General features: G+C 37.8%; 1 protein-coding gene across 2 annotated transcripts in view; it reads right to left on the bottom strand.

The window, feature by feature from the left end:
- The window catches only part of PIEZO2 (piezo type mechanosensitive ion channel component 2), a 303,485-nt gene that overhangs the window by 45,829 nt on the left and 233,699 nt on the right, over positions 1-23,957 (bottom strand). For both annotated transcript variants that reach the window (XM_051772546.1, XM_051772540.1), the window contains 12 exons: positions 23,536-23,712; positions 23,237-23,362; positions 21,630-21,830; positions 20,354-20,558; positions 20,109-20,210; positions 19,503-19,668; positions 9,782-10,025; positions 8,546-8,642; positions 6,571-6,730; positions 4,059-4,148; positions 2,712-2,833; positions 1,835-1,906 (listed from right to left, as the gene is read on the bottom strand). In XM_051772546.1, coding sequence (XP_051628506.1) covers positions 1,835-1,906; positions 2,712-2,833; positions 4,059-4,148; positions 6,571-6,730; positions 8,546-8,642; positions 9,782-10,025; positions 19,503-19,668; positions 20,109-20,210; positions 20,354-20,558; positions 21,630-21,830; positions 23,237-23,362; positions 23,536-23,712 — 1,762 coding nt within the window. The remainder of the gene's footprint in view (positions 1-1,834; positions 1,907-2,711; positions 2,834-4,058; positions 4,149-6,570; positions 6,731-8,545; positions 8,643-9,781; positions 10,026-19,502; positions 19,669-20,108; positions 20,211-20,353; positions 20,559-21,629; positions 21,831-23,236; positions 23,363-23,535; positions 23,713-23,957) is intronic.

The raw sequence follows: 23,957 nt of genomic DNA, 5'->3' as shown, positions 1-23,957 counted from the left end.
GATATGAACAGTCACGTGCATCAGAATGCTGCAGTTACAGCAGTGTGTCAAAAAGAATGCATGGGGAATATCAGTCCATTATCAGTCTGCATGCCTGTGAATATCTACTATCAGTGCCGTGTTTCAATGAGTCTGGATGCAAGTCACGTGACAGGTAACCACTGATTGTAGGATCAGGGTCTGTGATGTTTCCCACAAGGTTTTGCATTATTGCAGTAAATAATTTCAAGAATGCTCAATATTTAAATAACAAAATGAAAGTTGCCATCTAAGAACATTAAACAATGAGGGTGAAACAAGTAAAAGCCAACGTCTCTCTGTGCAGTTCTTCTTACTAAGAAACCAGTGATGAATAAAAAAGAGACTATATCCCATTCCTTCAAAATCACCATAGCTTGAAATTCTGTAGTAAAACTCACAAATTACAGTTTTGATCTGTTTTGTCATTGTTATTCTTCATGAAAATACAGGGCAAGAAGTTTATTTTCATAAGATTTTTGAAAAGGGATAGGTCTCTCTAAAGTGGCAGTGTGCCCTTTAGTAAAACAAAAGTAGAGGCACAGTTTACTTGTGACTTGATAGAAACAAACATACTATGTTCTGTTAAATACTGCTAGAGTTATAAATAAATATACATGAGTAAATGAAGTAGTATGTAGATGTGTAAAATTATGACTTGGAGTAACTCTTTTAAACTAAAAAAACAGGCACAATATAGACATTCATACTTTTAACGGCATGAAGCTGAGTCGGGGGAGGTTTAGGTTGGATATCAGGAAAAAGTTTTTAACACAGAGGATATTTGGGCACCGGAACAGGTTCCCCAGGAAAGTGGTCACAGCACCAAGCCTGACAGAGGTCAAAAAGTGCTTGGAAAATGCTCTCAGGCACATGGTGTAATTTTTGAGATGTCCTGCACAGGGCCAGAAGTTGGACTCGATGATTCTGATGGGTCCCTTCCAGCTCAGCATATTCTATCGTTCTGTGATTTCACTCTGATCAATGCTATACATTTGAGCACTTTTTTAAATCTTCAGAGGTTATTAAATAGCTCAAGTCTGATTTCATTCAACAAAGATTCAGTCAAATTAAACTTGATTTGAGATTGCAGCCTATGCAGTTTTCTTTTTTTACCTAATCCATAATGTAGGGATGAACTCTATCACATGCTTGGACTGGGCTACAAACAAGTTAAAATATCATAATGCAACAATGACACAGGCTAATAATTTCTTGTGCACAAGGCTGGAGATATTTTTACTCTCAGATAAACACACAAAAAAATGGAAATAGCAAAACAACTGGCATCAACAATACATTAAAGTGTGATCAGAGAGATGCGAAGCTCTACACAGCCTAATCCTGAGAGTAGTCTTGCTGCTTTACTGTGGTACTCAGATTTCTACAGCTGACATGAGAATGACTGATGAATAATAAAAAAGATGTATGATGTGCATATATGAAAAAGAAGTTATGACTAATCTTAGAATGCATTGGCAATCTTTCATATTCACATTTTTAAATATATTTTGCTCTGCAGCAGGGGGGAGTTGAGACTTTGAGGTCAAATAAGATTCTTTTTGGTACATATTTATCTGATCTGATATTTTTCTAAGAATGCTCAAAGTATCATGGGCTAGTTATGCTTCCAACACACAGAAGGTCAAAATTGCAGATTGGGAAGTAGAAACCATGTGTTGAGAAAAACAAGCCTTCTATCAAGTCACAGTCAGAAAATCAGGCACAAAAAAAACAGGTCATGGAAATGCCTTAATTCTGGTCAAGGATATAAGGGTTAAATCCACATATTTGTAAGATGATTGAGAAAACCTACTGGAAGCATGATCAACCCAAGGCCGCCACCACAGCTTTTTTTTGCCCTTGGCTTTCTCTTTGTCTGCTTCTCCTAAAATAAAATATGTCCAAATATTAATTTTATAAAATGAGAAACATGTTTCTTACACTGATTAATAATTTTTAATTTCTCTCAAAAGACCTAAAATTTCATGAGATATCAGATGTCAGATCTACTGAGTACATTCAATATTAAGATAATTCAAAAGCATAACCACTAAGCAGAAATACTCTGATTTATGTAGCAGTTAAAACAGTATTCCATCTAAAACAGCTAAAAAGTTGAGTTTTGTGTTTTAAAACATACAGTCACACTTGACTGTAATTTAAAGAAGAAAATATTTTTCCTCATCTCAAATCTCCTTACATTTCAGGCTCCAAAAATTCTAAATCTAATAAGTGCTGATTCCAGGTTGGTGCTTGAAATGTGACACTAGATAGGTATCATTTTATTGGTTGCCATGTTTTAAACAACATTTAAAAGTATACAAACATTTCAGTGACTAAAAAATATCCAGAACAGCATCCAGAAAACACTGTTGGAAAAATGTAGGTGCTACCTATTTGTAACACTGTGGTTTATAGATAATTACTTTTATCTAAACAAACATCTTCTGCTATTCAGCTCTTTGCCAACAGCCTGAAGTTAACCAAAAGTAACCTCAAAGCAAATAATTTTCTCTAAACCTTTCTATGGTACATAATCACAGATTTTTTCAGCCTGAAACTGGTACTTAGCTAACAACCTTGCTACATGCTGACAGTTTTGAAGAACAATTTATCACTTGTCCAACTAGTAGGTCTATTAGATCCTTAGCACTCAACTACAATTATGGTACAACAGTAGCTAATGGTACCTTCGTCATCTTCTTCAGAAACCTTCCGAATCTCCGGCCCCTCTGAGGACTCCTGGTTCATGCTTAGCATTCTCTCTTTACCCTTCTTGTATTTTTGCTGCCTGGCTTTGATGCGATCCATTCTAGCAAAAGGTAGATTCGTTATTAGATTCGTGCCTTCACCCCTTCTGACCCACTCTGAAAAACAAGTGTTAAATACACACACACACACACACACACACACACACACATAACAACACTTCTAAGGGAAATGTTCACATTGTCATTAATCCCGCCCTTAAACATAAGGAGTTACATGGCTCTAAAGGGGCTGGCTGTAATGATCAAACCTAGAAGTTCACTCACTAGTTAGTGAGAACTGGGTTGCCAGCTATCAAGACTGCTTTACCTACTCCCACTCAGCTATCCTATTATCACTTAAAAATGAAAGACTTGCTGTCAGGAGTTACAGCACAACAAATGAAGCTCTGAGAAAAAAAAAAAAAAGACTTCTGCCTAATGCAGTGCTTTTCCTGAAACTTGCCACTCTGTATCAGGGATGCAGCTGTTCCTGCACTATTTGTGCTACATCCTCACCCTTTTAGCTCCTTTGTCCCAGTTGACATCAGTGATAACTACTGTCCCTCAGGGGTCCAGTGCTATTTTTTTTCATGTCTTCATCAATGACATGGACAGTGTGATCAAGAGCATATTGGTTCCCATCCCTGGACACATTCATGGTCAGGTTGGACAGGGCTCTGAGCAACCTGATCTCATTGAAGATGTCCCTGCTCATTGCAGAGGGGCTGATCTAGATTACCTTTAAAAGGTCCCTTGCAACTCAAACTATTCTACGATTCTGTCATTCTATACAGGTAGGGAACACAGTCCCTGCAGTCTTCTGATGTTTCTTCAGTTATGGAGGTGTGGAAGAAGCTGTCAGGAGTGGACTCTGACACTTGGTTAGGAAGCAGTAAGAGCTTTTCATGCAGGGCGGTGGAGGAGCTTTGAAAGCTTTCTACAGTTACAAAAGAAGCATGCTGGCTGCATGCAAGAGAAATCAAAGTGACTTATTGGCTGCATAAAGAGAAAGGATCTCCATGCCACTTAAACACTTAAACTTAATGAAAATATTATTAGTGAAGGTAAACATACATTTTGTACTCAAACACTAGAGGGGAAACCACGAATGAAACAGAAGGAACAGTCATGCAACAATTTTTTCCAGAAATATGGAGGTACAGAACAAAATCCTAATAATGGTAAAGCATTTCTATAAAAGTAAGTGCTAGATAATACCACCAAGCAGTTAAATATGAACGTATGTATGCATATGTATATATATATGTAAATGCATTAAATACATACTGTCTCTTCAGTTGATCCATTGATTTTTTTTCCTCTTCAATTCTTGCCTTTACAGCCTTGACAATTGTAGCCTGAAACAGCTCAGCACCCCTACATCAGAAATGGGGCAGAAGAGAAGTAAAAAGGAAAGAAAATGAAATGTTAAATGTTTCTAAGTTTCTCTTATGTCAGTTAATCAGCAAGAACTCTCTGTTCCCTCATCTGCATCAAACAAAAATAATCCAGGGCCTTAAAAGAAATCTGCTCTAAAATAGCAATATTTTTACAGTCAATCATTTCAAGATCTGGGGCCAAATGTTATGAACCCTACTCAGCCTCTAAATTCCTCTAGCAGTTGCTCCAGGAATTCAGTTTCCAGTCCTCAAGAACAGAGAACACAACTAGGTTCGAGGCTGAGGTAGGATTTCTTGCACACCTCCAGGATTTTTTCAAGTCCTTTCAGTGTTATAATCACCTCAACCCCCTGCCTCAGTCCCCTTGGAAGTTGTGAGTAGTGTCCAGCTTTATCCAGGGCCATGATGAGCATAACTTCAGCTTCACTTTTACCTTCTGAAAACTATGGTGCTTCCAATCTGATGGCACAAACCCTTGAGCAAGTTTCTGATGTGCCAACAGAATATGGCTTCTCACCCCATTACATTAGAAATGTAATCAACTCATTGATTTGGATGTCCAGTTCACATGTCTTGGTCCTTCTTCCTAACTCACACACGAGCTCTCGAAGACTCTTTTAAGAGTCTTCAAGTCTCTTTTAAAGAAATAGCCTAGATTTAAAGCTTTTCTTTTGTCAAGAGTTCAGTAAGAACAGCTATAGTTTTAGAAGTCTACTTCTAATTAATTTTTTAACCATGTTTTCTTTTAGATTAATGATTCCTTCATGTATTATGCAGGATAACCAAAACTGCATTTCTCAAAGGAATACAATCAAGACAGGCAATCCTTATTGTCCCAAGGTATGGTAAAGTACAATAAAGAACATTTTCTCTTAGCAAATTGATCACCTCTAAATCCTTATGGACTATCAAAACCTGTCACTGGATCCTCATTACTACTGTTTGAAACATAATTGAATCTTATTTAGGTGGGGAATTTGTTTTTCACAATAATAACTTTTATTAGAAGACTCAGCCCATGATATCTGAATCCAAACCTGACCTTCTCCATTGTCCATGTAAATTCAAGGCTGGACTTTAGCAAGGCAAGCAGTTTACTAAAAAAAATCATTATATCACTATATTTATATTATCTTCCTTCCTGTAAAATTTTGGCACTTCCTTGTCATTAATACATTCATCTTTACAAAACTCCTGACATATAGCAGTATTGTCTTCACTTTGGCTGCTGGAGAATTCAAGCCTGCTTAGGTTCAGTAACTCAGCAAAAGAAATAAAGCTGGAAATAGGAACCATACATGTTTCTTTCAACCCAGCCCACTGCTGTTTTCATGACCCTGCTCTTTCATTCTGGATGCACATTTCCCTGTTTAGGATCTATTTTGATAATCATGATTTTGCTTCATGCTATTTTCACTGTGAGACCAGTACACCAAAAAAAAAGCTACAAAAAAGCTGTATCCAGCAAAATTGGGCATCAGCACTGAAATTCACTCCAGAGTAAAAGACTAAGAGATGCAATGTGAGATGGAGGTAGAGATCTTTTGGTAGCCCTTTTTACAGTGGTGAATTTTCTTCAGTATAGGCAGTTAAACATGTCCCCTTTTTAAAGACGTTACCTGGAGGGGGAAGAAGAGAAAGATAAAAACTACTTCTGTTCAGAACATGCAAGGCAAATTTTGCCCTGAAACATAGTCGGAAATCAACGCCCATATGTTTTTTTTAGGGGAAAATAAGCCACAATACATTTAATCCAATATTAACAAAAGTAATTTCTTAGAAATCTTACGGAAATTAAAACCAGAATCTCATTCCTCATCTGCCTTCTTATTATAAACCAGAAGAATGTTTGTGCTTGTGATGGCTATGAGTGGATGTTTGTGGTGTAACAGGCTCAATGAGGTTAATACTTCCTTGCCACACCTAGTCAGTGTTTAGTGATGTGACACTTCCCGAGTGTGTTCCCACTTCTTCCCAAGCCAGAGGTCAGAGCTTTCCTGTTTTCTTCCTCATGTGACATTTCTTTAGATGTGATATTCTAATGAAAATTGTCTCAAACAGGCTCTGAAAGCAGAGTATTTTCCTTCCAAGACTAGAAATTCTGGCATTAGCTCTCATGCATATTCATGTTGAGAGAATGCTGCAACACACAACTTTCACAGTTTTTAATAGGAGCAGCAGATCGTTTTGATAGAAAAGATGGTTTAATTTCTATTAGATTCTCAATTAATTTGTTTTCTTTGCTTCATCAAAGGTAGGTTTGCAATTATGAATTTAGCATGGATTGTTTAAGCCAATGTTAAGGGACTATTTTGGTACTACTTATCGTAAACAAGTATGTACTGTCACCGTGAGAGATTTGAGCTGTTTAATTTAAATTCTTCCAAATTTTATGTTACCTTGATGCTAGGATCTGAGAAGCTTTTATATCTGCAACCACGTGCAGGAAGTAGTAACTCATGAACACTCTTCTTTGCAGCAGCAGGAAAGCAAAACATATACTGTCCCAAATGATTCCTGCTTCTCCACTGGGCAGTTTACAATCTAGATTGCTGGTTGCTGGAAAAAGACACCGTTAGCCTAAGGACTGTTGCATTAAGTATTCTCTTATAATGTTTAATCAACTAAATAATCTCAGCCTTTAAAATTATCTGAATTGAGGTATTTTAATTACATTTTTCTTAAGAAAACTGACATGCATTTCTATTTGAAGCACATTATATTTTACTTTACAACAAACTTGAAAGCTTTCAACAATATGATGCCCCATGAAAACTGAGAGTTCACCAGAAGTGAACCATTTGCAAATAAATTCACCCTACCCTAGTACGTACTTGAAAACATAGAACAGAAAAAACATATTTTTTGTTACACTGAATTGTCTGATTTCATTATTTTCTAAAATATCATGTTTCAATTTATTTTCCAGTTCAAAGCGACCTTTTGTGTTATTTTTCAATTAAGAACATTATCAACATGAGAAAGAAGTCTTTTATTTTTCTCAAAATAATTTTATTTTTCCTCTCCACAACTCAGTTCAATGTTTTTTTCCATTGCATAAGAGAAAAAATACTTGAAACCACAAAACTGCTTCCTTTGGGTGGGAGGAGACAGGCAGAGAGGAAATCCCATTCCTCTTACCTAGATTTTGGCTTGGGTTATTTCTTTCTGTCTTTATTCTCTGAAAGGCAGTTCTCTTGGGGATATTAAAAAATTAAAACTGGGTTTTGTGGAGCTAGACTATAAACTATATGGCCTATACTGCCCTATAGAAGGCAGTGGAAGGACTCAAGGGGCAGGCTCTGGCTCGAAGCTGGCTTTACAAGCAACCAAGCCAATCTCATAGCTCTGAAAGGTCAAGCTCCAAGAGCTTCAGAGACTCCTGTGCACAACCCCTGGGGGGTCAGAAACCTGTGTCTAAATTTCTGTTGCTGCCAAAAAGTTTTGGATAACACAAGAACTACTGGGCACCACTTATCTCGTGAAATTGTGTCTTTGTATTTGTTTTCTTTTCCCCTACTCCAAACTTATCTGTTAGGATCAGATGTGATGACAGGAATTCAGAACGTTGCTGCAGACTAACTAGGATGAAACAGTTCTTTAAATTCAAGAAAAAAAAAAACAACTAAAATAAATCAGGTATTTTCAAACCGTCAAACCAGGGTGTCAGGACAAAGTGGAGACAAATTAATAATTCACTGAGAGCTGAAGGGTTTTGCTCTCCATCCTTCATTACTCCCTTCTCTCACTTCCATCCATACACATCATCCACTGCCTTCCTGTTATCACCACAAACACAAGAATAATAAAAAGGAAAAAAAAAAAAGCCTAAACTCACTACATATACAAAAAAATTACCAGTTTCATGCTATTTCAGTGAGCTGAACTGGTTTCCCCTTTGAGCAACTGAAACCTGGTACACAGGGAGGAGTGGGAGTCCACAGTCCACACAGGGAGTGTGGCTGGGAAAACGTGCCCTCTCCTTGCAGTGATGGTGAGTTGACATTTTAGCTCAAGTTGTACAATGAAACCATACCCTCAAGTATCACATCACCTGCATATACAGGTAAACTGTGTTAAGCACTGGTATCACCAAACTGTTCATTTACAGCAAATGCTGGCTGTGAGTATATGCATACATATCCTGGGGTGCTGATATGTATATCTGTATATGTATCTACCTTGATTCTATGAAATATTTTCAATATTCTGTGTTGCTAATCAGTATAGGACAAGACAGTATTAAGTGAACTTGCAGATATGATTTTTCACAAGGTAATATGTTAAGGGAGGGCACGACTTAAATATGGTAGAGGATTATAAGCGTGATTATTTATTTATACAAAATTGTGAAGAAAAATAAGCTATACTTACGAATACGGTATCCTTTAACTGTACAAGCCAGGCTGAATGCCTGAATGACCCAGCAACTATTCTTAATTAATGATTCAATGTAGCCACATGCTCCTATCTGGAAAGTAGAAGAACAGTTTCATATGACAAGACATAGCAGAAATAAGGATAAGGAAAGTTGAAGCTTTCTACATTACACAAGAAGTAATAAAGCCAAGGGCAGTTGAATTATTCTCATTACTAAAATGGATATTTGAAGAAAGAGTGGCTTTACCAGTGACACAAATCACTTTTAGATAGAATTTGGTTTTTTGATTATCAGTGAGAGAGAAGGTATGTGGAGTTTGTGTTCTTGCATAGAAGGTGACACATCTGGCATGTGATGTGATGTGACAGCTAAGTAACTTTTATAAATCACTAACTTAATCTTGCAAACATACATGGACAAGCTTAAGACACACGTAGCTCCGCTGAATTCCCAAGCATAAAATGAAGCACATATGTAAGCATTTAGAACATTTGCAAATTCAAACTACCCATAAATCAATTTTATTTCAGTACAGTGACCTATATAAATGTAAAAAGAAAAATGTCTGCTCTTTTCAGTCCAGCACTAAAAATGTTCAAAGCTAAAAAGAAATTGCCAGGAATAAATGTAAATTTATCTTTCAAAAAGAATTAAATTACTGTCTTATCTCAATCAACTATCAGTGCCACTGCAAGAATACACGCTAAAGAGTATTTTGCAGAATACTTTGACATTTAATTATCAAATATATCTGTTCTTACCTGAATTTCACACTAGTTCTAAAGGAAACAGGAACGCAGTTTGTAGTTAACTTCACTAATTACATTACATTCACACAACTGCATCTCATACTAGGTTTGAAAATTCTTTATTTAAATAAAATATCTCATTAAATGTGCGCTATTTATCAACACTGTGACTAATCTTGCACTTCTTTTTCACTCCACTGGGATTTTCATAAGTCTTCTAAGGAGAGACTGTATTAGGCAAAGAAGTCAGAACCTGGCCCTTTGAAAATAGCTTCTGAGCTTTCAGAGAGCCTGACTGAATACGTGGGTGCACATTTTCCTATGATGTATTGCATTACCATTCCCTAGTAAAGCTGAATTAAAACGAAGACTGCTTTGTGCTTGCAGAAGGTTGGTGTTTTTAATGACTACTCAATGTACTGTGCACACTTCAACTGAGACTGAAGTGCTGAGAGCAGAGGAAAGGCAGCAGCTACCTACCGACAGGATGTTCTTCATTGTGATCACAAAGACGTTGTAGGCAATCAGCCAGTCCCAGTAACGCAGAATGCTCCTGATGGGCTTCAGCAACAGATCTCCACCAAAGAGAAGGAAATAAAAGCAGGCCACCAAGTAGCCCATGCAGAATATGCTGATCCTTGTGGTTCCCGTTATGAAGATTATAGTAAGTACAAACCAGAAGAGGTAACTAAATATTATCACCTTATACATGTCTAAGTAGGACCTGGAAGTAAAAGAAGGAGAAAAAGTTACCATTTTTTCTGAGGGCAATGCTACCTTTCCTCTTTCTGCACTACTGGCTGACATTTGTGCCTAAGGCCTTCTGGGCCTTCTTGTCCTACTTCAACATTTGTGCACCTGCTCACAACTAACACTGTGGTCAGTGGGTTTAGGTCATGAATGGGTCTGCCTGGCTCATATACTCCACTCTAGCTCACTCATGTGCATAAGCATCTTGCTACTGGTCTTGCCCTGTTCAGGGCACTATGCGTCATGCAGGATCAAGCCTCGTATCATGAAAGGGGGGAGCACATGTTCTTACCAAACTTCATAATAGAGCAGTATTATCTGGCAATGCTATATATGCAATTTAAAAAGCTATCTGAGATCATCTTTTAAGAAGTCTGAGAAATACTATAGCAAATCTATTTTAAAAAGCCAACTACAGTTCACCACTGCAAACAATTCCATATTTATTGGTGACTTCTAGGGAATTCAGCCTGGTTAAAAGCCTAGTTTTCAAAGACAGCTGCTAAAAATATCTGTCTTTAATGGAGATCAACTGTAAAAATTTTGAGGGGTAAAAGGTTTGTACAGAACGGAAATGTGATAGAATTTACTGAAATGTTTGCCAGGAAGCCATGAGACAGCTATCTGAAATCAGCCTGGCCCACACTCCGAAAGAGTGCAGAACAATTTGGTGTTTTAGATTCCTTAAAATCTTGACTTAATATTGACTCAGTGAGCTTTCAAATAAGAATATCTGCCAAATACAACATATAGCTAAACACTGCAAAACCAACTAATTCTTACAGTGTTTTGATTCCAAATGTAACTGAGTTTTCAGAGTCTGTTCACCCAGGCTGTGAAAACAGATTTGTAAGGAAAGCAGGCAGGGAGAGAGAGCTACAGGAGGACACATATACCTAAGCCAAACCATCTAAGGAGTAATTCAACTAAATGCACTGTATGAAGCCACATAAAAAGGCCCCTATTGCTCAATGTTCTCAGGCTCAGAACTTTCTAGGAGTATGTATTTATAGTCCTATGTTTATAGGCCTGTATTACACATTTCAGCAGAGAAGCATTCAATGAAAGGCAACGAGAAAGTTCCCTTATGTTTATTTCCCACAAATATTTGAGAAATTTATGATCTACTGCCTGTAGATCTAAAATCTACATCTACAAATGTCATGGCTTCAGAGATGCAACCAGATTCTGGGAGATAAAACATTAACAAAGAATCAATATGCACTGGGAAAATAAATATATGGAAGAAATCAGTTGAAAAGCTCTTCACTAACTTAATATGCACTGGAAATGGTGCTCTCACTGTTTCTCCATAAAATAATATTCTGTTTCTCCAACATAATATATGATTTTTTTTTTTAATATTAACTATCAATACATGAGATGGCTAGGAAGAGATCACCTTCCTGATACCACTGTAATATTTAAAAAATCATGTCCTCTGCTGCTAAGAAAATAAATCAGCATCTTTTGAGAAAAGCCCAAAATGGAACTGAATTGATCAAACAGCAGCATCTTAATACTCTTCAATAAAAATAGACTCTGACTCTTAAAGACAACTGGAACTGTCTGAATCCAAACTTTCCAGCATATACACATGGCATCTGTTTGAGTCATAGTCAACAGTAGATATCACTCTCAGATTAAAATGTACAGAAATTAGAGAGAATACGAAAAGGAAGACAATAATTTAGCTATTTTTCACTATAATGTTAACCACTGGCTACATTTAGCAGTCATCTAAAATATTAAATACATCTGTTCTTCTTATCTTCAAAATGTACATTAAATATAGCATTAGGCATCTCTAAACCAACCAACCAACAAAACTGAATGTAAAGAAAAACTTCTGAAAAGGCAGGAGGCAATACAACTGTTTCAAATGACAAATGATGTAGTTCTTAAAGATGGAAAGCATTCTGATTTTTATAACTATGCAGTTACAAGCAAGTCCAACAATAAAAATGGCTCCTAAGAATTCATCTTGGAGTGGACATCTTACAAAATGGTGTTTGAACAAGTCACCCAAGGCACACCTAAACAATGAAGATCACCAACTATCCCAGATACTTCTGTGCTGGTCCAAAGAGAATGCCACATCGAACACAATGGAGAGAACTACACCCAAGTGGTTTCAGGCAGATAAAATTTTTTCTGAAATCACGCTTCTCTCAGTTGCAATATGCGAAATCTTGTCTGTTACAGCGTAGAGTCATGCGTCCCCCTAATTTTCATTAATTGTTTATACTGATATTAGTAGGTCAAGTACTGTAAGAGCAGGAATGAAGATGTCTTGGTGGGGGAATTCTCAACACATTGCCTCTCAAATCACTCAAAACATTCTCATATGAAAATCTTTAAATTCTGCCTCAAAGCCCCGAAGGTTAGGAAGTTAGGGAGTTAGGAGCTTCAGTTCCTTGCTCTGGAGATTACATTACAACAGTGGGAACCTGAAGCACAAAGCCACCCCAGGAGTTAAAAGACCCTACATAAACCCATCAGGACAGTAAGGGTGCTTACGCTCTCTTTGAAAAATTCTACATAGACAGCAGAAAACACTTAGTCTTGGATAGCATATACTATGATTTTATGCTTTTGCTGCAGACCACACAGATCATTATTTTAATATCATGCAAATCTTCCAAACCTCATCTTCTAAGTGATCTTTAAATCTCCATTTAGTCATCAGCAGGAAAGGCCACACTCGGGATGTGGTATTTAACAATACCTGAGCAGCTGCTTCCCAAGGGGACAGTCTCACTCCCTTTCATCCTCTCAACTCTGCATTCCAGCTCCTTCTTTAGCTTTGAATCTTTGAAACTGTTTCAAGAAGAAAACTTGCAAAAGCCTATTTATTTTTTGGGGTAGGACAGAGGGAAGGGATACTTTTCTACCCATTCACCTTTGAATCAACTAAGTGCCAGTGTGAAGAATGCAAAGATGGGAGGGTGTAGTTGGAGGCCAGGAATAGAGACACACATCTGAGGAAGATTAGCCACTACACCAGCGCACCAAGGGAATAAAGCTATGGTTTTTGGTAGTATGACAACCTCTGAATGAGAAATTTTACAGAAGAAACCTGAAAGATTAATGAAAAATAAAAAAACATTGATTTTCCGTCTGTGTCATTAGCACAACACAGTAATACTCTGGATAACATTTTGGAAAAATTTGCCATATCATTTTGCTCAAAACCAAGGAAGAAATTAATTCCACACATCCATCAAAGCTATTGTAACCTCAGATGGCTCTCCATATCAAATTATCTGCTTCTGTTTTCTGAGGCTTTATTACTCTTATCATGATTGTTTCAATATTTTATTTCCACAGGAATTAATTTTTAACTGTAATGCAATCCAGCCAGTTGCAAAAAGATTGCTCTAGGCATAGTTGTTTTTCCCGGCATGCTCCATGATGTGCTTGGCTATGACCAGACTAGTGTCTGGATCTCTGACTGCAGGCACCAAGAGGTGCTGATGCTGCAGCTGATAACCCCTGTGAGGAAAGGAGTTTGTCCTCTGCCAGTGTTTTGAATTTTAGGGAGAGAACACACTTCTGATCACACACTGGTGAGAGCCTATTGAGCTGTTGTGCTGACAGATACAGCTCAGTGCTTCTTCATGCTGGAGGAGCTGCTGTTGTGTAGCTTCATTGCTTTCCCTTGTCAGCCACCTGCTTTGTTTTGAGTGTGGCTACCCATCGCCATATAACCCCAAGGCTCCTCCCACAGATCTCATCTGATGACTATCCCCTTCCTCTCCTTCAGGCATATTATCACTATATACATGCATTCTGTAAGCTACATCTACTCCTCAAATTCCTTCTTTCTTTCTGCTCTTCCATATCTCCTATTCCTTACACCCTACCAGCCTTTGTGACTGTGCATCAGAGTTCATTTCCCCTTCTAATCCCAACATTTCTAATTTCTCACCAAGCTTCCATCCTCAAAGTCTCTCCCTGTAGCTCTGTTTCAATTTTCAGAAGACAGTTTCACTGATTTTCCATTTGCCAATAGCAACACCCAATCTTCTGAAAACTAGCTCCCTTATTTCAATGGACTTCTTCAAATCTAGTGTTGTGGATCCCACAGGTTTTAGTTTCTAATATTTTTGTCAAGGCCTCCCCAAGGACTGATATTCTTCTACTATCCCTTTTTTACCAGCGAAGTCCTTCCTTCATGCTTGTATTCACTTTAAAAATTCCCAAATTAAAGATGTGTTATTGGTTGGGGCTCATTTTATTAGGAACAAAATGTTTATCTACTTTAAATAAAAAATACAACAGAAAGCCTGTAATGTTCATTTGCAGATTCTATCTCCCTAACCTAAGCTGGAAGACAGCTCCAAGACCGACATTACAGCTGCCTTTCAGAGACTTTACCTGACTCACCTGGTGATGGTTCCCAGGGTGCAGGTATTAAAGAGGACAGTTCAATGGCTGTTTCTGCTTTTAAGTTTAGAAAAGTGTATTACAATCCCAAGCTTTTTTTCCCTGACAATGTCTAGGAGAATAACTGAAAAATTGGGAACTGAAATGAGAATTTTCCAGCATTAAAGACTGTGGTAAAGGATTATCATCAGTGAAGTTGCTTTAAATCCTGTATCATTCTAAAAGCTCCTACTTTCTATTCTCTGTTCTTGTTTCTGTTTCAAAGTCCTTTGGAAATGCACTCTCCTGGGGTCAAGCACATATCCCCTGAGAAATCTGGGGGTGGAAAGAATAGAAAATTTCAGGAAATCTCCTTCTTAAGACTGTATTTATCATTGTTGAAGTCAAGCATTTCTCCAGAGAGAAATTAAGCATTTGGAAATATGTTCTTTTTCTGCCACTGTTTATACTGCAGTTAAAAGCTTTTTATCCATGCCTTCTAGAACAGTGACCAACTAGTATCTTCTCACTAGGGAAGATCACTAGGGAAATATCACTAGGGAAGTGATACTTCAGAAAGAGTGCTTTGGTCTGCAACTGCTATTCTTTTACATAGTAAATACACACCAGGCTTCTCAGAAAACACAGGAATACTAAGCACAACTTTTCTTTCTTTTTTTTTTTTTTTTTTTTTAATGCTTTGTAATTTATTCATAGCCAGATTGTCTTCACTGATCTGTTTGGCTCTTTATGACTGACTTTTGGAGAGATGCCATTACTAATTTCACTTGCTTGGATAAGGTTTGAACCAAGTTCTTATCCACGTTACTAAATATTTAGACCATTCTGAAACTTCCATAGGAAAGCACAAGAAATGTTCTTAGACAAAGCTCTTTCAGTTCCAAATTGTCTTGGATGGAGGCCAGATACATACATTTTCTTTTGAGGTAGATCTTCGGTGGATTACCCAGAGCTTGGGGTCCTTCTTTTTAAAGATTTATAACTGCTAATAAAAGATTCAGTTACCCCGAGATACTGTCAGCCATTCTCTGGGGATTCTTTGAAGCAAATTAGGCATTTAGGACTGCATGTGTGCAGCGCAACCTCTCAAAAAAACATAATCTAAAACCTGGGAAAATCTGCATTGTAGTGAAAGCATTGAAAGAGATACTTAAGGGCTCAAAGAAAGGTAAGACACCTTCAAGAATACAAACTCTATTATACAGTTCATACTAAAAGAAGGTCTGTTTATACCTAGAGACATCATGTTCCCATTACAGATTCATGAAGCTAACACTACAAACAAACAAAAAAAAGAGAAGTTATAGCTTAAAAAGGGGTGAAAGGAAGACCTGAGGAACTGCAGACCGGTGAGCCTTACCTTTGTGCTTGGGAAGATCATGGAGCAGATCTTCATGGAAGCAATGTTAAGACACATGGATGACTAGAGGGTGATCCTAGATACCCACCATGGCTTCACTATGGGAAAATTGTGCATGATCCATCTGGTGACTTTCTATGATGGAGTGACTGCAACGCTCAATAAGGTCATCAAATTGACAGATGTCATCTACCTGGACTTCTGCAAAGCCTTTGAGATGATCCTATGTGATATCCTTAGCTCTCTAAATTGAAGAGACATAGATTTGAAGGGTGGACTATTCAGTGGATAGACAATTGGCTAGCTGGATGAAGCCAGAGTTGTGGTCAATGACTATATGTACAGGTGGAGGCTGGTGATGAGTGATGTCTCTCAGAGCTCTTTCTGGAGACTGGTACTCTTTAATATTATCACCAATGACACAGACAGTGAGATTGAGTTCACTTTCAGCAAAATTGATGACACCAAGCTGAGTTGTGCAGTTGACACAACAGAAGGAAGAGATGCCATCCCGAGGGTCCTGGACAAATATGAGAAGTGGGCCCAGGAGAACCTCATGAAGTTCAACAAGATGAAGTGCAAAGTGCTACACCTGGGTTGGGACAATCCCAGACATGAGCAGAGACTGAGAGAGGAACTCATTGAGAGCAGCCCTGACAAGAAGGACTCTGGTGTTCTTGTGGATGACAAGCTGGACATGATCCAACAGCCTGTGCTTACAGGCCAGAAAGCCAACTGCATTCTGGTCTGGGCTGCATCAGAAGAGGTCGAGGGAGGTGATTCTGCCCCTCTACTCTGTTCTTGTGAGACTCCCACCTGGAGTGCTGCATCCAGGTCTGGAGTCCTCAGCACAAGAAAGACATGGACCTGTTAGACTGAGTCCAGAAGAGGTGTACAAAGATGATCAGAAGGATGAAGCACCTCTTCTGTGAGAAAAGGCTGAGAGCTGGGGTTGTTCAGTCTGGAGAAGAGAAGGCTCTGGTGAGACCTAATAGTGGTCTCCTAGTAATGAAAGGCATCCTACCAAAAAAGAGGGAGAGCAAGTTTTTACACAGGCATGTAGTGATAAGACAAGGGGAGGGGTTTTAAACTAGAAAAGGAGAGATTTAGATTAGATGTTAGAGAGAAATTCTTTACTCAGAGGGTAATGAGGTACTGAAACAAGTAGCCCAGAGAAGCGGTGGATGCCCCATTCCTGAAAGTCTTCAAGACCAGGCTGAATAGAGCTTTGAGCACCCTGGTCTAGTGGAAGGTGTTCCTGCCCACTGCAAGGGGGTTGGAACTAGATAATCTTTAAGGTCTCTTCCATTCCAATGCAAACCAGCCTATGATTCTATGATTACATGCCCAAGCATCTGTAAAAGAGGATATCATAAACAGGAATTTCCTTTGCTCCTGAATGGGTTAATTAATGTTTTTTCTATTCATTTATGATTGATTTTTTCAAGCAAAAACATCCCTGTTCTTTTTCTTGCTCTGCCTTTTTCTTTTCATTCTACTTCTTACCCACACAACATAAAACTATTACTTGAAACAGTCACACAGATTTCTGCATTTATCTGGAACAGGTATGAAGTGATCATGGTTTATTTGTTCAGCTCACCACCACTAATGGATCCTTTGATTTTCTCTTCTGTTGCACTCTCCACCAGCAATATTGCTTACTGCTTAACACACATTGCAAACTTCCGAGTAAATGGTTGCATATACAGGTCTCCTTGGTCAGCACATGCCCAGCAGGGTGTCTGAATGGATGTTCTCCCTCCAATGGCTTCAAGCTGATGCATACCATGCACATGAACCAAAACACAGGACTTAACCCCAAGAATGTGTGGAGGGGCGACAGGCCAGTTCAGCTTGAACTTTGCTTTCCACTATAAACCTGACTCTGACTCCTATCCAAAATCTTCAAAGAATATCCTCTGTGCTTCAAAGTTTTCATGTTTGCCCATTTGGGAATATCTTCTACAGATGACCAGAATTACCTATCAGATTCCAGAAAACATTGAAAAGATGTCCAAAGAGGCTGTTTAAAAAGCAGTGATTTTCTTGCCTCTTTTTTCCTTTTGAGGACAGCTTTAAAACACATTCTCATCATTAATGAAGTTTTTTTTCACAGTGATTTTTTTCTGGACTAAGGGAGGAAAATTTGGTATTTTCTTTCTGCCAGCAGTCAGTGACGGTCTTTTTCCAGCAATCAAAAGCATCAGTGTGTTTGATGCAACTGCTGCATCAGCTTTTGCTAAGATGGACACCACATTTGGTGGCAAGCAAAACCTCAGGTAATCTCCGCTGCATTTGCTCTAACCCAAGCCCTGTTTGTCAGATGTCTTTTAGAAAGTATCCCCACTTTATGGAGCATTTTGAAGAAAGATTAATACTTCTCTCTTTCTGTTTATCCTACCAAATCTAGAGCATTGGGTCCACTGTGTAGACTGGAAATTCTCAAGGGGAAGAACTGATCAAACTTTGCCCAGTAGTGACTATAAATCTCTGGATGAATGAGTAAATTGACTGTTTCAACAGTCTTCTCTTCAAAGTATTTCAAGATAGATTTGGCCACCAATTGTAACAGAAATAGAAGGATCAGATTAAAGATCTTGAGAGGGGCTTCTGGTGATAGCACTTCTCTGGTAAAAGAAAAAGTTTACCAGCAAAAGGGAGATTTTTCTGGACATTAGTTCTAGACATTATTCCTTTTGCACTCAGGTACATGTTAAACTTGTATAACTGCAACTAAGAGCATGCCCAGCACAATTTAAAAGAGCTGAGCTAATCTGTGTTGATGGAAATGATCACATAGGAACAGTTTCATTGTTTGAAGACCATTCAGAACAGACTGTCTCATGCTCTGCTCCTTCATAAATTATTCACTTTCTTCAACCACCTCAGAAAGAGGAAGACATATCAGTTGTCCTTCCAAGACACTTTTAAGGTCCTTATGCCTAGATGAAACAGCACAAAGGACAGTCTCTTATATTAGAGTATTATTTTGATTGTGCTTAGACAACAACTCGGCAGGACACGACTGATGACTTCTTGGGATTAAACACATACGTGGGAAGCTGCAGATTATGATGGATTATTGCTAACATGTCTGTGTTCTGGGGGAAGCCACCAAAGCACTGAAGTCACCATAAATGCTGCCCCACAGGGCATTCATGGAAGCAAATTCAAATTTGATTACCAAGATTCCTTCTGAAGTGGGGAAGATGGAGGGTTTAGATTCATCTAAACAGCCGAACCACCATTTTTTTCCAAACTCTCTAAATCCACATATGCACAAGTAACATGTAAGAACTTGTGGCCGAAAGGTGAATATTTCTCAATGTGCTGGTTGTCTAAGATAGTGGTGGGAGCTGATGATCTTAAAGGTCTTTTCCAACCTAAACAAGCCTATGATTGTATGAATACAAGCTTTCAAGCAAATTTCAAGCAAATCACTGAATGTCCCTCTGGGGAGCACTTAAAACAATCATCTGGCTTAGGAAGACTTGTTTGCATCTGTCCTGTTTTAAATCAGAGTCTGATTACCCAGAAATGAACTATCTGCTGTCTCATACAGTAAAAAATATGTTAGATGGGAACATACATGAATACAAATTCCAAGTAAAATTGGAAGGCATGAGAATAACTTTTACACTAGAGAATCTTACAAAAAGGAAGCACTGTATTTTCCAAGTATTTAAGATTCAGTTTTACCGGCAGTGAATGAAGTCAGGAACAGGATTATGCTGGCTAAAAGATGCGGCGTCAAGATTCATGCAAATTTCCACATTGTCTCCAGCCATGATTCGTACTGCAGCTTTATTTTCATCCTCAAATGTCTGCCTTTGCAAGGATGCACACAGCAGCAACATGAAATCATCTAGGAGAAAGCCATGATTACAAGGAAAAATTCAGTCATTAACATAGGTATAAGGAGTGGCCATGATGCATTATAATGTGGTTACCAGACTGTTTTCCCCTGCTTCGAACCTCCAAGGCTGTGCTGTTTTCAAAACATGTAACACTGATTTGAAATTTATTAATGTATTTAGTGGTTTTACCTGTCAGAGTCTACAACTTGAGAAATAATGAGAAAAGGGGAAACAGTTCATACTTTTTGATGTCACATTATTGAAAACGTGATACAGGAAAAACAGCTGCAGAAACTACTAATTTTTTGAATTTTAGTATTCAGTCTCCCGGAGAATATGTCATCTTGCTACAGAAGATTAAATAAAAGCCTGGCTTCAAATTACACTGTACAGATGTTTTAAGCAAAGGACATATAAACACTTTACAATGATGTGCTAAAATACTTACACACAAGGAAGACAGGATTTGGTCTCACAATGAAGTCTGGAAAGTATAACCACTTTATGATGTTGGAGTTGAAATTGGCATTACCACTTCTCCATGGATAGTCTGTATGACAGAAGCATGTAAAAACACAATCAGTACTTTATAACAATTACTTAATCCTTTTCATCTGGATACTTACTAATTTTCCAGCCCTTTTATGTAAAACCAAGCAGCAGCAATTTTCCATAAAGGGTAAGTGTCCTTACCTTTACAAGGAGCAGGTGGGATGCCAATGCAAAGGAAGTACTGGAATGTAATGATGCATGACAGAAAACAGCAGTATTTTGGCCAGATCTCTGCAATAGCTTTTCTTCTGCGTCGATACAATACAGCAATCAGCCAGAAGGCATGAATCATGGCATAAAAATCCATCCTTTGACCAATTACATTCACTGATAGAAGAAAACAGGTCTGAAAATGAAGTAAAGAAACATAAGCCACATTTGCAAACTGATGGCTAGTCAATGTAGCAATAATACAAGTATTGTGGATCCTGACATAATGCTTGGACATGAGCTGCATCTGACTGCAGGAACTGACAGCAACCTCCTCCACTCCACCCCAATACCCAAATTTTTGATATTCTTCTATCTCTAGAGTCAGTTTCCACTATGTGATATCTAAAGATACAGAAAGGAAAGAGAGTTGTCAGAGTAGCTAATATGCAAAATGTTTAATTGTTGCCAAGCAGAGCACATACTACACAGTTAGATATTTTGATAGGACTTAAAGTTATGAAAAAGAACAGGAACTATTAAGATTAGCAACAACTAAAATGTATCTTTATGTGGGAAACAGACAAAAGCAAAAGGGATTTAGACCATACGGTTTCTATTGGTAATAGACAAATCCAGTCAATTCCTATAAGGTAGCTTTAGTTCTCCATTGTTCTGAGGGCTCTGCGTTCCAGCATTTCTGTTCTCTGGCTTCACTGAAAGTAGTCCCATCACTCAGTTCCATGAAACATGTTTTCAAGCTTAGCGAATACTTCATAGTGAATCATTTATTCAGTGCACTATGCTATTTTGATTTTCTCTCTCCTCAGATTAGGATGAGCTAAAAATTATTTCCTAAATAGTTGGGGAAATAGCTTGCTTGTTTCTTTTAATTTTCACTCATTCTTAATCCTCAGACTGCCTGTGAACAGTTTACTCTGTTTATCAGTAGCAAGTGCTGGTAGTGTTTAATAGATAGGTCAAGAGCATCATTATGATTAGAATTAGGATGTATTAGCCTGGGAGTTGTCTTCTTCAAATAGCCATAAAAAATTGTAAAAAAATCACTATTTTTACAAAGGGTTTTTGAACGTACATTTCATGTGTCCATGAACAAACAGTCAAGATAAAGGAACAGAGATGACTAACATGAATGATGACTAAGAAGCATCCAGAACACAAATATAGTCCAAGTTAGTATTCAAAAATAGCACAATGAAAAGGTCTGGAATGGTAGTCCAAAGAAAAGTAATATATAGTGATTTACCTCCAAACCAAACTTGTAGAAGAAGTAGTTTATGAAATACTTGACACAGTTCACAACTCCATCATCCAGATGTGCTCTTGTAATATCATGAAAAATTGTTTTAGTCACAGGTGCAGTAAGGTTATTTCGACATCTGTAGTATTCTTGATGACGGTAGATTGTAACTTCGAACGCCAATATAGCCAGCATTAGTAAGTTATTCTATGGGAGACACAATCAGAAAAATATTAAATAAAAATCAAAACCACATGAAGCTATAAAATTGTCTGATAAGCATAAACTCATGAACACTCAAACTGATGTTACCACTGAGTACTTCTGCACTCCAGAATGCACTGGCACCTATTCCCAGCTATCATTGAAACAAAGTAAGGTTCCTACCACTTCTTGGATTTTAATGAATCATACGGACATTCAGAAGATACATATAAAGACATTGATTAAAAAATAATATAATGAACACTGGTTGTGGAAAAGAAGGGGAGGCAAAAGCCTCTCAGCTTAACACTGCAGACATTTTGAATGCCTGCTAAAAGAGACATACAGAAACACATCCAGACTTGAAGCTTGGGACCTTCAGGTATGGAACTGAAATGAATTTCTATATGGACAGGAGACATCTTATTTGCTAACTCAATGCAAACTTTTCTAAAATAATTTCTAATCCCAAAGTGTTTTCAATTTATAGCTGTAAAACTCTTGCAATCAAGGCAGACACCTTGCCTCAAGGCAACTACACTCTACATGCAAAACCCTTGGGTCAGTAATTGCTCTTCCCCACATATATTCTCAACTATGGGAGCTGTATGGCTAAAGGAGCAAGAGGCAGAGGCATCACCAGCACCTAATGTGTTGACCTGCACAGCTTGGCAGGTATTCCCTACACAAACAAAGCACACTGAGGTGAGCTCTCAGGGAAGAAATTACAAATAAGCCTAGTTAGATCAAAATTTGCTGCTGTCCAGTTAGCCAATTTCTGACAACTTTCTCCAAAATTCTGGAGATTCTTTAAACCAAGAAGAAATATGCAAGGTTTTTGCCAGGACTTGGCACACTTTCATTGTAAGTAGGGTTTTTTAATCAAGAAAGAAATAATAAAATATTGCTCACAGGCATCAATGAAAAACAAAAAGAAAAACAAAAGACATCCATTTACTAGTGTTTGAATGAATTATTCCCTTAACTCGTTATATTTTCTAAATTGTGGCTAAGGAATACGCACTTAAAAAAATTAACTGCTTATACCATACACTATCATTCAAGGCAATTACTCCAATTAGACCCATCAGTCCTTTGGTACCTGAAAGCTGTATACCTCTTAATTACTTTGAGTTCTTAAATATTACATTTCTTACAGAGCTTTGAACAGATGGTAGAGTTCAAAAGCCATACTTATACATGAAAGATTATCTGAATTGGTACTGAATCCTTTCCAGATATATTCTGTGTAACAGTATAGTTTTGTGTTGCCTCCTTCCTTTTGTACTTCCCTATTATCAATTATTACTTTTTTGTGCGTGTGTGTGACAGATTATTTATTTCAAAAAGACATTGTTAATTCATCACAAACTAGAAAATATCAGAATACAGATAATTAAAGAAGTTACCCTTAAGTACACAAGAAGGGGATAAGACTTTCTCAATCCAACCCACTCTGCAGGATCAACTGGCCCACTGTAGAGCACTGAGGTTTTGAGTTCTTCTAAATCAACCTTAGTTTCGTTCTCTCCTGGCTAAAAAAAAATGCAACAGTTATAAAACATGTTTAAAGTTGCTTGAGGAGGGAATAATAATCAACAGTAATACATTACATAAACTGTCAGTTTCAGTACTTTATATACTTCCTTTTGCTCTTTTTCACTGAAGAAGGAAGCAGTCAAACTTTTTAATACGCACTTGTACTCACCAATGTACAGTTACTGGAAAAAGTTTTGGGATCGATAGATGAGAGTTGGTACAACATTTTGCAGACAATAATCACACATGTCCAGACAGTGCAGATACTTGATGCCAGGGGGCGAAACTGAGCATATGGCAAAGCAAGAGCCCAGGCAATCAAAAACACAAAGTTAAAGAGAGACACCTGAAAACACAAAAACAGTACAGATATTACATGGAGTAACAAAAGAACTGAGAAAGTTTGACCTTTTCCACAGCAAATGAAAACAGAATTATTCAAAAGAAAGGGACATGAAGAAACTTTGAGAAAAACACTGAAGAAAAGAATTACAATACTTGAAACAATGTGGTAAGTGAAGAAGGAAAAACTTGATAGTCAGTTTAGAAAGGACTTTATCACCTACATAATATTAATACTGTTAGACCCAC

The sequence above is a fragment of the Manacus candei genome, unplaced genomic scaffold (genome assembly GCF_025592945.1).
Source record: "Manacus candei isolate 608988 ecotype Guabito, Panama unplaced genomic scaffold, ASM2559294v1 h1tg000008l, whole genome shotgun sequence".
Lineage (NCBI taxonomy): Eukaryota > Metazoa > Chordata > Aves > Passeriformes > Pipridae > Manacus > Manacus candei.
Note: the sequence above shows the minus strand (reverse complement) of the source record. Positions and strands in the feature narration are given on the sequence as shown.